At 38.0% G+C, this 14005-nt stretch overlaps 1 protein-coding gene across 1 annotated transcript; it reads right to left on the bottom strand.

Moving 5' to 3' along the window:
* Positions 1-1522: 1522 nt before the first annotated feature.
* On the bottom strand, positions 1523-12436 carry LOC116710766 (protein Wnt-2b-like). The gene is given in 6 exon segments (XM_032549995.1): positions 1523-2877; positions 2880-2977; positions 5212-5476; positions 7071-7348; positions 8119-8339; positions 11835-12436. Coding segments are annotated over 6 exon segments (1080 nt in total). The 5' UTR covers positions 11921-12436; the 3' UTR covers positions 1523-2745.
* Positions 12437-14005: the final 1569 nt, after the last annotated feature.

The following is a 14005-nucleotide window of genomic DNA, read 5'->3' on the forward strand; positions in this document are numbered from 1 at the left end:
TATTTCTAGATGACCTTTGCAAATGTAAATTGCATCTAAAATGGTAAATAGACTGAACTTGTATAGCATTTTCCAGTCATTGTGACCACTCAAAGCTGCTTTACACTAGAGTCGCATTCATACACCGATATGCAGATTGGTAGACAACTTGGGGTTAAGTGCCTTGCCCAGTAGCACATCAACATGTGGCAGAAGGAAGCTGGAACTGAACCTACAACATTCTGATCACAAGACTACCCTACTCACAGAGACACAGACGAAGTATACAGACTTGTCAGGTATACTTCAAGACCTTTCCCCTATTTCCTCCTGGCCCAAAGCTTCACTTGGACAAAAGAATCTGGCCTCAGTCCAACCTGAACAATTTCATCATCAGATAAAATTAATTTTGCTGAATGACAAAATACCTAAATTTAAAATGTCTTCATTAAGATATTCAAAAGCTGAACTTTTAATACAGATCAGTGCAAACCCAGGAGCGTTTTTAATCAGTCAGAAGTTATTGCTTACAACTTTCACCTTTCTAATCTGTAAGAGAAACGAACCCACCTCAGACTACTAAAGAAATTGAAAACAGACTATTTTACTTGTAATTGACTTTTGACTTGGTGTATCATTTGGCTTTGTTTAAAGCACTTTCTCTTGGCTGTTGTTCACATTGCGTGGTCTTGAAACAATTTCTTCATTTTTAATGTTCGTAGCTTGTTGTCAAATTCATTTAGATCCATAAACCCTTCTAAAGACTTGTGTTTGAGAAGGCCTAACACTGCTGCTTTACCAGATGTTAGGCTGTCATATTTAAGATCTTGAGCCATTACAATGGTTTTTGTAATGTTTTGGCTCATTTCCTGAAAGTTTTCAAGGAGCAGTATGAGACTAAGTGCTTGTGCACTGGGCTGAAAGCACAGTTGCATAGACAAGATTATAATGAGCGTTACAAAAGTTTTATATGCAACAACTTAAAAGATCTGAAAAGTCTGGTTTACATAACTATTGAGCTCAATTTAATCTGATGCCTCTAATTTCTGTGAAACGGTCTTTCATAAGGTAGCTAATTAGTAAATAGAGTACCCCCATGTGTCATTTGATCTCAGTATAAATACCTGACACCTGAGAGTTTTGTTGAAATTACAGAACTAACAGTATCATAAAGACCAGTAAAATAAGCTGGCAGGATCATGCTGTGGGAACGCATGTCAGGGAAAGCTCATTACAGGGAGAGTGGACGGTGCTAAATGCACAACAATCCTGGAAGAAAACCAGTTAGTTACTTCTTCACTTAAAAAGGAGTCATCAGATGTCTCAGTGCAATGCCTCCTAGGCACTTCCTTTTTGAAGTTTTCAGTTCATGCTCCTCTTGAAGGAGACTCCCAAAGCAGTACCTGCGTCTGAGGACAAATGTGATCCTACAGTCATGGGAGTACAATGTGGCCTCATAGAGTAGACTGAAGGGTTTGGCCATGGAGAGGTATGCATCGTCTGATCTGTTACGTCTGCAACCCAATCTCAGACAAGACACTGGTTGGATGGATAAAAATATTATAATTTATTTATTTCAGAATTCTGCTTACATATAGAGGTAACATGAAAGGTATGTGCTACATTATATCAGTAGTACCCTTGTAATTTTCCTGTATCAGATAAATTTGAGTTGGTTGGGAGCTACTTGCAAAAAATGTTTAATGGTAAGCAGTTATATAATTAATAATAATAACATAAGTTCTTTCCAATTTTGAAAATGGACCAGTTTTCAGTCTATTCTACTGTCCTGAACAGCAATTAATCCCAGAATCTATTGCTTCACATTTTGTGTCATTATTTAAGACAGACTTAAATGCATGAACATTGAAAACTACTAGACACCAAATTCTCTAGTATTTAAACTTACTCAGCTTTGGAACTGTAATAAGTCACTGATGACAAATCCATTCTTCATAAAGTAATGACAGTTCATAAGGTTCGTCACAAACCTGTCTTAAGATGAGATCACCATTGTTTTCTCAAATGAGTCTTAATAACTGGATAAAAAAAGAAATCTTAATTTCCTCCAAAAACATAGTCTTTCAGAGTATCTTGTCTTTAACATCCCTGATAATTGTTAACAAGAAATTCCCTCAAACAAAAAAATACAACTTTTTGGCCACTTGCTGAAATCACCTTCCCACTACTTACTCAGGGTTGAATGAAGGCTCTGGCAACATATGACCCTGAATTATTTATTAATTACAATATCTCTGAAAGGCAATACTGTCTAAACATGATTTTTGTTTTAAGATAAAATTATCGGTTTTACTGCCCCCATGTAAGCTATTTTGCCAACCAATACATTTCCAATTCTCAGGTATCTAGACTAAAAACAACAACATGCATGTCTATCGTCAATTATAAATGACACATTGTCAGCAGCACTTTTTTTCTGTTACTTTAGATCCGGTATTTCTGTTATTATGGCTATGTCTCCCATCTTCATATAAGAATGCATTGTGTCAAAGATCTAAATATAATAGTTTTATAATATATTCAACCATTTAATAACAAAAGTGTCTCATAAATGGTCTTGTTGTAAACTGTTCAATGCACTTCTTTTCCAGTTTCTTTCCTCCTCTCAAGGTTTAGGAGGTCCTTGCATCGAGAAGGATCAAAGTATCAAACGACAAAGCCTTTGCAGTCACAAGATCCCACTTATAGGAATCTTTAGAGCAAGTCCTTGAGCCTATTGCGGCTGTTTTTGGCCTTGCCTTTTTGCTAAGTTATGTCCAACCAATCGGGCCTCTTGTGCGGTTTGCAGGTGTGAATGTCCACTACGTCCTCACAGTCTTTGCACTCCACTGCGCAGCACCACTTGAACTTGCATTCACACTTGGTAACAGCGTTTGACTGCGCATGGTGTCGTAGCCTCGTCCACAGCACATGACCTCACAGCCATCTGTGCCTCTTGAGGACTTGTTGCACACTCTGCCAGCAGTCCCCAAAGAGCCTGTGATGAGAAGAGAATAAATGCCTGATTTGTCATAATGACCAAATAATTTAGAAACTTTGAACTTAAGGAAGTTACATTAAATAGTTTCCACTGATCATTAGTTTTTCTGCAGAAGAAAGCACTCAATAGTACTCCAATTCTCTTCAAAGTGGGATCTTTCTGACTGCATATGAGATATTGAACAGATAACTATAACCCCATTTGTAGAAACTCGATTGTTCCTTATGTGTGATGAAAATACAACTTCACATTTCAGAATTTGTTATGTAACAAAATATTCACAAAACTCTGAACACCAAGACCCAGCATGCATCCTACACCTGTCTGTGACTGGTGTGGTTAATGAGAAGGAAAGTTATAATAAACAATTCAACATATTAATTAGCCACATGCTTTAACAGTGTTACCCAAAAAAGTGTTTCATAAACGTCAATGTTTTTTGAAAAAGAAAAGCCTTGTTCAGTGTACAGTTATCAAACTCTGGACTGACCAGTGTATATTTTACAGACACAGAAAAAAATACATTTGTGTCTGTATATCATATGTCATCAACATGCTGCACTTCATAGCGATATATATAGTATATATACAGTACCAAAAGTTTGGACACTGTGTGGTTTGGACACTGTGTGGTGTCCAAAAGTTTGGACACCACACAGGTGTCCAAACTTTTGGTCTGTACTCAATACAGACCAAAAGTTTGGACACACTTTCTCATTGAATTCAATAACATAAGTTCTTTCCAATTTTGAAAATGGACCAGAAAGTGTGTCCAAACTTTTGGTCTGTACTGTATATATATATTTGCAAAGATTTCATTCTGCATAATACAGGGGGGCAATAATTTCTTATTGACCGGACATGCTCAAAAAACAATATTAATTTGGTCAGGGCACAACTGACAGACCTGTGCTTGGGCTACTTCCAAGCGGTGCCACCATCCAGATATGGAACATCATCGTATCAAAAACCATGACTAAATGTAACATACCTCAGCATAGATCTCACAATTTATTTATTATGGAATTGTTGGCATTCCACAAAATAAAATGTTTAAAAACTACTTAACAAGTAATCCTGCCAGTTGGCCAAACCAAAATACCACTTTTCCCTCACTATTCCAGAAGGTTCAGTCCACCAGGCAGAATAGTTTCAGATTGTGGTCATATACTAAAGTGGAAAATCTTAGCATCAGATAGGTAAGGTAAGTCAACGACCACTATTAAGTTAACTTTTTTTTTTACAAGGTAAGACAGCATGTCCCTTTGAGTCAAAGTGCAACCAAGCTAAATGCTGGAAGGAGCAGAGGAATTTGTAAAATCAGTGCCATCACGTCCCCTGCACATGCTAACCTCATCTAATCTGCTAACAGTGAACTCCGTCACGGTCTACTGAAGGGGATGGATCTGACAACCAGGCAAAGCAAACATCAGGAATTAAAGGAGATGTGAGAGGTCAAATTATTGAACTTTAAGCTGTGGAGGAATTCAAGACTTGAGAGGATGGATTTCTACCCAATTTTTTTTTAAAGTAGTGCATGATTCACCATCTGTTTGTCATTTTTCAAAACAGTGTTTCAAAGAAAATCTAGATTTTGTTTTTTCCCAATGTTTTAAAGAAATACCAAAGGTCCAGGGAAATCTTTTTTCAAGCTTTTCAGATCCTCATTGCTTTAAGAATATGCATAAACAGACATAGCTAGAATATGAGCAACGCATGTCACATTCCTTGGAGTAAGGTCATTCTGAACCAGACACCTCACAAGTGTCTTACCTGGGCTAAGGAGAAAAGAAACTAGACTGTGGCGAGCCTTCAACATCCTCTTTTCAAATGGAATGTTGCATTTCATTGTATATTGCCTAAACTGCACACTAAATGGATATATATTTCAGTAGGCTAGACATTTCCATAAAAAGTCATATTTTTCTTATTTTCTTTTTGTAATATTTAGATTTTCTGAGAAATTCTCCACAGTCAGGTGATGCTTTTAGTTTTTATAAGCTGCAAGCAATATTAATAGAATAAAATTACCATTTTATATATCACTCTGATTAATATATGAGTTTCAGTTTTTGAATTGAATTTCTGAAATAAATTCATGATCCCCAAAGTATGAGACTTTAATATCACAGTATACAGTTGTTTTTAATCAATTTGACCATTTTGAACCAACCTTTTCAAAAATTGTTCATCAAAAACAACTTGCAATAAATTGTAACTCATTCACTTACCTGCCATCCGGTCCCTGACACAGTAATCTGGGGAGTTCTCCACATACACCAGTTCATTCTTGGTGGTTCCCTGGAAGTCCCTGTCAGCCACCCTAAAGCCAGTCCCATCCTGGTTCATCGTCACTTCAATGGCCGTGTTGTACTTCTTCCGAAGGTAGTCCCCGGTTCGCCTGAAGTCAGACATAGCCAGCCAACAGGTTCTCAGAGAACAGGAACCACTGACCCCGTGACACTTGCACTCCAGCTTCATAAAGCGCTTCACTGCCTAGAGCATGGGTCAGAGGTGACAGGGTGTTAAGCTGTTGATGTTGCCGGCTGGTGTAATCAGCTCTGCTGTTAACTCTATTTAGAACTGAATTTATATCCTAAATGTAATCGTTTAAGATCACATTTAGGATCTTAAAAGATCAATAAACTCTGTATCTTACTCTTAGTCTACAGTCGTAAATATATACACACAGTATTTCCTACATTCTCATTAAGGAAGTTAGGTTGTGGAATATTTGTGATTTTGGACATAATTTCAACTATTTTTATCAAGCCATGTGACAAATTGTTAGTTATCTTAATAGTCAATCATGATCAAGAATGTGTTATGAAAAATGACTACAGTATATGTGAAGGAATTCTGCAACTATTAAACAAAATAAGCATTTGACAACTCTAACTTTTAAATAATTATCATTTTGTCCCTTTCACTTATTTTCATATACAAGTACCGGTACATGTCCAGTTTTTTATGCTAATTTCCTAACAGTGAAACTCTTATAATTTATAGATCCATCACACATTGAGTGAACTTTTTCAAACTTTTATTTCTTGCACTTTTGTTTGTTATGGCTTATATATCATGAAAATTCAAAATTTGGTGTCTTATAAAATTTGAATATTGTGGAAAAGTCCAATATTTGACATTCATGATGGTACAACCTAATCAGCTAATAAACTCAAAGCAACAAAACTCTAAGTGATCTCTTTCTAGGTCAGTAAATTGTACAGTCATGGGCAAGACTACTAACCTGTCAGATATTCAGGAGACATTCATTGACACCATCAACAAGGAGAGTAAGCCACAAACAAAAAAAATCATTGCTAAAGAAACTGGTTGTTCACAGAGTTATGAAGAAAAAGGTGCATCAGCAATAAAAATAATTGCAGACAGAGCTTCACAAGGAATGGATTGAGGCTGGAGTCAGCACATTCAGACCTTATGCATTGTGGGTAACAGACATGGGCAACAGATGTCTCATTTCTCATGTCAAGCCATTCCTCAACTAGAGAATACATCAGACGTCTCATACTAGCTGAGCTGAAGAGAAAAAGAACTGAACTGTTGGTTAAGTGGTTGAAAGTCCTCTTTTCAGATAAATGTAAGAGGTGAATTTCATTTTGAAATCAAGGTCCCAGAGTCTGGAGAATCCACATTGCTGTTTAGTGTAAAGTTTCCACAGACAATGATGATTTGCCGTGCTTTATTATCTGCTGGTTTTGGTCCATTGTCTTTGAAGTCCACAGTTAACAGCTATCTACTTGCATATTTTAGGGTGCTTCATGTTTTTTTCTGATGACAAGCTTTATGGAGATGCTGATTTAATTTTCCAGAAAGACTTGGCACCTTCACCCACTGTTGAGGTATGGTACCTTTGACAGTGGTTTAATGACATTCAACCACTGTCCAGGGTGTTACTTTGCTTGATTGACTAACAAACTTGACTTACCTGAAGCCCATGAAAAAATATTGAATTGTTTCACAATATTCAAAGTATTTGACTTGTCTCAAAACACAATTAGGAAACATAATTTATTTTCTGACTTGCATCAAAAGTTGTAATTCTAAAATTAGAACTGCTGCTGCTCACCATCCGACCACATCGGTTGTTGTGGAGGTTCATCAGCGCTCGCGCATCCTTCACCATCTTTTCTCTAGCATCCACGAAGGCCTTGGCAAATTTGATGCCATAGTTGATGTTATCGCTACATCCCCCCCAGTCAAAGTAGCCCTTGTCGTCTCTCGCTTGACCCCGCTTGAGACTGTCACAGTTGCAGATTTTAAGATCGCCCTGACTGCAGGCCCTTGTAATGGCGTAGACCACTCCAGCTGAAGAAATGGCGTAAACAAATGCTGCTTCTCTGCTGCCTGTATGGAAAAACATATGTGAGCGTTAGAGAAAAAGACAGCACTTTTTATTTGATTGTCTTAAATGTCCTTTTTACTACCCTAACTCACCTTTAGTCATTTTGTTCTACTTTAGGATTTGAATTACTTAGTATTTAGTTTGAAATACAGGAACCTTTTGTCTGTATATTTTAAGTAGGAGTGCCATTATCAGTCCATTTGTTCTAGATGGACCAGACAAAGTTGTGGCAACAGTGTCATGCCAAACAATTTTCCTTTTACTTTTTTTTCTGTTTTGTTTTGTTTTGGGTTTTTTTTTTTCAATTTGAACAGACGGGGGCTTTCTGGGTCTCTGAACTGTGTTTTCATTTCAGACAAGAGGAGATTCTGGGGGTTATTTGGTCTGGCTGTTCCACCCTCCTCCTGTTCTCATTCCTGCTCACGCAATGAGGCAAAGCACAGGCGATATGTCAGGGAGTGAAGCTTTGTCTGGCTGCCAGATACATCTACCCAAATATTTACATCTTCTATTACTGTTTATACATCACCAGTGTGGATCTCTCAATCTGCTTCTTGTTTTTGGAGAACATTCACTTTCCCAATCTTCCTTCAGTCCAGAGATGGAAAAATACCCCCACAACACTTTCTCCTTCTGTTTGTATTCCAGGATAAAGTTGATTTAGAGTTTATTCTTTACTCATGCGGCTTTTCTGAGGAAAAGGAACTCAAGCGTCATCTACATAAGCAGCCACTGTCACACAGCAGCAGGCTGAGAAAAATCTCAGACTCACTTCGCAACATCACCCTGCCAAACACAGTGTGATCTCGGTCCAGCGTGCTGCAGTTCCAGCGGTGGTATCTGAACTGGTGCTGGCACTCTTTGATCCACTCGTTGGCCCCCTCGCTAATGGACTGCATCAGGTCCGGGTGCCGCTGGCAGAGCTGCCGCTGCTTGTTCACCAGGCCGGGAATGTTGTCACAGATCACCCGAGCACCCAGTGCTCCGATGTACCTGGGGACACAGACGATGCAAATGAAAAGTGAGCACAGTGTTTTATCAGTGACACTTGTCACTTTGCGATTGTTGCTGCAGATTAACTTTTGCTTTCTCCTTATTTTTTGAGTTGGCTAAGACAACAATGTTTGGATGTTGGGTTACAAAACTATTCATATATTTTATATGATGTAAAAATCAAATGGAAAGCAATCTGCCTAACAAACTTATGAGGCACTTAAATGTCTGATGGGTGGATGGACACATTACTCATATTTAAGAAATATGATCTGTTTATATCAAAGTTTTCTATCCCAAGAAATAACACAGAAGTCTCATTATGAATAAATTTGATCAGGTCAAATGTTTTCAAACTCCAGCTTACAGGTTTAATTTCTAGCAATTAAACGTGTACTCTTATGTAATACAGCACCTGCCACATTTTTGGAAATCCTGGGGAAGCTACATAAAAGGCATAAGAATAAATTTATATTTTATTGCATTCGAGTAATCTTACACTGAAAGAACAAAAATCATTGAAAATTCTAACCTTTGAATGCATTCATTCAATAGAGAAAATTATTCCAACATTGTGAAATAATTGTTTAGACAAAATCACTGGTGTCAGAATACGTTTTTCATCATCTGTTCCCATGATCTGATGTCTCACTTGTTTTAGAAACACTTCAAAATGGGAAAGATTAGAAAATATACCAAGCAAGCCAAATGTGTGTATCTTCATAAATCAGGAAATGACTACAAGAAGCAAGCCTACATTTTCTAATCTCTTTATTAAAATGGTTTAAAGCAACTCAAGCTGTGATGAACAATGAAGAGTTATGTCCTAGGGTGACAGAGTCACTATTTTAGCAATTTACTGCCAGGCTGTTGCATACATTTTACCAGGGGTGCTGTATATGTGCATGTAGATAATGCACTTAACTACATAAGTCTTTCACAGGATGAAGTGAGTTTGGAAGAAGAAAAAACTATTGATTTTTCCACTAATTATGTTCTCAATTCACTTTGCTATATAAAGTGTTTGATTGTATACAGCTATATTTTATTTTAGCAAAAGTTTAAACTGAATTATGAACATGCAAACTTGAATGTCAAGATAAAAAAGTAAAAATGTTCATTGTTTAAGTTTGTTTGTTGTTTGATATGATTAGATGTTCAGGCAGCTATGGGAAACTCCAACTGAAAAAGAGCAGCAAAAAAGGAAAAATAAAAAAAAAACAAATTCACATAAAAATGTTTGACTTCCTATTAATAATTTTGCTTTCTGTTTATTATCCCTGAGTTTGTCAGCAGCCCATAAGAGTATGGATCATATGGTGGCATTGTTGGTGGGCTTCACTTATCAACAAGAGGGCAGCCATCTCCAGTATAAGTTAGAGCTCAGATCAACCATATGACCGCACTAGGTACCCCTCTCCTCTCTCTCCCTGTTTTGGCCCTTTTAAGCTCTGTTCTCCTTCCGGATATCAACCTGACGCTTAATCGCAGCCCCATTTGTGTCGCCGGGCCACTGAAACAGAAACAGACCGAGCGGGCTGTTTCCACTCCTGTTATGGCTGTACTTTCCCATTCTGACCGTGACAATCTGCCAGAGCAATAAAACGAAACAGAGGCACGACTTATGCTTATTGTGTTTATATTGTATGATGTACAGAACGAGCCCCGAGTGTTTCCAAGAGGACACAGAGAACAAGAAAGTGGGGAGCTATTCCTATAGGGAGACTTATGGTGATCATCTTAATTACTTTAGTTGTTAAAACAACAGCAAGCAGATACTGGCAAAAAATAAACTGACTAAAGTGTCTGTTCATGCAAACAGACACTGTGTCTGTTTGCATGAAACTGAGAACAGAACAGTTTGTTGTACCTGTACTTTATCATTCAGCATTTTTTAACAGTGACACTATTAAAAAAAGGAATATAGAAGTATCACTAAAATAACAGGAAAGAGATTAGGAAAACTAAAAGCTCATGAAATTCCATTTTCTTGCAGGTATAATTTCAGGTTAGATTGGATTAAAGGTGCTGGTTATTCTCCAGGATTTTTTTTTTTACTTTTGAGGGCATTTAAAATCCGTAAGAGAAATCTTCAAGGGGCATTCACTCATGCACCACTGCCTGCACCTGCTACCTATACTCTGAGCATGAGCGGTGGATAGGGGAACCTCTCTTCACACCATTAATCTTCAGAACGCTGCTGCAGGGAATATCTCAGTGTGCAGTGACATGCAGAAGAATAACATAAACACACATCCAAGACATTCCTATACAAAGTCAAAGATCTTTTAAAGACATGGGAGAGTGTACATATATAGATAAAGTAGATGAACTAGAATAGTTTTAGTAGCTAATCAATGGAAATTCACACACAAAGTTATATATATATATATATATATACAGTACAGACCAAAAGTTTGGAGACACTTTCTCATTGAATTCAATGAGAAAGTGTCTCCAAACTTTTGGTCTGTACTGTATATATATATATATATATATATATATATATATATAAAGTATTTATTTGATATCATAGATTATTTGGCCTTTACATAACACCATACAGTGATGTTTCTGACACAATGTTATTTTATGTCCATAATACAACCTATATAATCCTGGGGACGACTGATGACTTCACAGTTATCCAGCAGACAGTCCACAAGGAGGGTAAGCTTCAAAAGATCATTGCTAAAGAAGCTGACTGTTAACAGAGGGCTGTGTCCAAGCACATTGATGGAAAGTTGTGTGGAAGGGAAATTGTGTAATAGAGAATGATGCATGAGCAACTGGGTAACAGGAACCTTTCGGAGAATTGTGAAACAAAGCCATGTCACACCACAAGGGAGATTCACAAGGTGTGGGCTACAGCCGACGTCTGGTTTCAGGAGTCAGGATGTAGGCTATAACTGTATCACTCATCTTAGGCCATTCCTGAACCTGAAACAACATCCAAAGCACCGTACATGAACTGAGGAGAAAAAGGACAAAGCTGTTGTTCCGTGGTCAAAAAACAATTTTCTGATTGAAGATTGTTTTGCATTTCATTCGGAAATCCAAGTCTTTACATGCTTATCCTAGCAGAATCTTATCACTGAGCAGCTCTCTACAAGGAAATTTGACAATACTTGGACTTGGCACCTTACCCTGCCTAATGACTACAGTGTCACTGTGCTTGATTGACCAGAACTTTTCTTTGACGTTTGTTGTCCTTATTCAATATTTAAAATTTATGATAAACTGAATTTTAGGTTTTTATTAGCTGCAGCCCATAATCATGTTTGCCATGAGAGTTTTAATTTGAAATTGAAATACTCAAAAAAAATAACTTTAATTTATTTTTACTTTAATTTACAGGAATGTGAATAAATTCCCCCTCACCCCATCTCCCCCCCAAAAAGATAAATCAAAGAATTTTGCAGCAGCTACATTAAATTTGTATTTTACATGTCCAGTTCCATAAGTTCAAAAATAATGCTTCAAGATCTCACTCACCACCACGATGAATCAACTCTGGGTGTGAAAATGAAGTAGGAGCAGAATAAAAATGGGCTTGGCATGATGTTGCCTCTTTGACCCATTTCTAATCGCCATTGCACTGCTGTTGTCTGATATGCTCCTGGTGTTCATTGGGGAAATCATAGCGCCTCTTCTCATGTGTTGGTAAAAGACGTACAGTCAGATGTGAAAGTCCTCGGTGACTGTCCGCCGTCCATCATCGGCGGATAAAAAGAATTTCACAACGAGGAAAAAGTGGTTTCAGTCTCCATTAGCTTTCCAAAGACTATAATTAGAGCGAAGTTTGGATCAGCACATCTGTAACCATCTTCATTGGAACTAGAGATTGATCGTAATGTGTGATATTTAAGTGCGCCGTCGCCAATATATGGGATTAGGTTTAGTTCCCCGGTTGCGCCTCACGATGAAGTTCAGAGAAGTTGGAGGGACTCAAAATCGACAGACTCAACTAATAACACAGTCCAGTGGGAGGAATATCTGAAACTGGGACAGATCCAGTGCTCGCCTTTCCACCAGCAGCCGGGAAAGAAGATGCGCTCAGAGAGGCGCAGCGTTCTGCTTTGGTGCGTCAGCTGTGCGCCACCCCTCACTTCTTCCCTCACCCTGCCCTGACTTCAAAAATTACAAACAGCGGTTGTAAATTTGATTTGAACTGAAAATCATTTTAAAGTGTGATGCACTTTAGCAAACAAAATTCTGTTTTCAACACAAACTTTGTCTGTATGTCATGAGGTGCGGTGTGAGGTGGAGAGGCAGACGCTGAGGATCCAGGTATATGTGAAAAAACGGAGTTTAATGATGAAAATGTCTGAATATCCAAAACAGTACAAAAAAAAAAAATACTGTCAGCAGCAGAGCGGGAAAACAAAGCTCAGCACTGGTAGCACAGGTTACCGGAGGACAGGAAGACAGACTGGTGCATACGACAGATCATAATCCGATTCGAGACCCATTTCTTCCAGCAGCAGCGGAGATGGCAGGAGATCCCGCTGAGCCAGCTCCAACTGCTGCTGGATCCATACCTCCCGGTACTGCTGAGCCATGAGCTGCTTCCTCACCTCGGTCTGGTCGGGTCCTTCTGTCATGAGCTGTGGTGTTGGTGGTGAGGCAGACTCTTGAGACCCAGGTAGAAATGAAAATGATGATTTTAATGGTGAGAATAGGTAAATAGAAATCCAAAAAAGTCCAAAACCCCAGCAGCTACACAGGTAGCAACGGAGCAAACGAATGGACTGACACCACTCACTGAGGACATTAGACGAGGACCCGACAAAGACACAGACACACAGGTGACACTAAATCACTAAGTCAATCAATCAATCAAATTTTATTTGTATAGCACATTTTAGCAGCAAGGCATTTCAAAGTGATTTACATCATTACAAACACAGAAACACAATGCAACATAGAATCAACAATCAAAACACAGCATAATACACAGGAGGTAATCAGGGAACGAGACACACCTGGGAGTAATCGAGGGGAGATAGGACAAGGAAGAGACTCAAGGACACCAAAAACTCAGAAATAAACACAGAAAAACACAGATCACGACACTGTAAGCATCCTTCCACAGATTGAATAGTTCCCAGACTTTTAATATTACTTAAAATTATATTTTAAAAATGCAGGTTTCACCAAAAAATGCAAAGGTATACATTTTTGTAAAAAAAAAAAAAACAGGACCAAAACAGACACGTAATACTGAGGAATGAAGCATATTTTTTGTGTTTTCTTTTCTTGTCGTTTTTGTTTTGTTTTTTCACCTTCCTAGCTTTTGGTGTTTCGGGCTACCTCTGTATTATCAGAATCAAAATCAGGCAATGAAAAGCAGTTGCTAATTATTCCTCTCATTGTATTGTACAAATGTGTTTATCAGGAAAATAGTATAAAAATAATATACAGCCTTATGCATAAAGCCGCACAGCTAGAGCAGTTCTCAGTAATTTGAGAAAATATGGGACAAAACAAACATTCAGAAAACCAGAAGTTTCTCCAAAATGAACGAAGAGACAGTTGCTCTTTAGTGGATCAGCCACTAAAGATACCAGTAGCAATAATGAAGGGGTTGCAGGACTTTCTGCCAAGCACTGGTTTTGTTGTCCATCTGACAAAAATATTATGTTAGATCCACTTTGATGCACGGA

Source organism: Xiphophorus hellerii, chromosome 20 (assembly GCF_003331165.1).
Source record: "Xiphophorus hellerii strain 12219 chromosome 20, Xiphophorus_hellerii-4.1, whole genome shotgun sequence".
Taxonomy (NCBI): domain Eukaryota; kingdom Metazoa; phylum Chordata; class Actinopteri; order Cyprinodontiformes; family Poeciliidae; genus Xiphophorus; species Xiphophorus hellerii.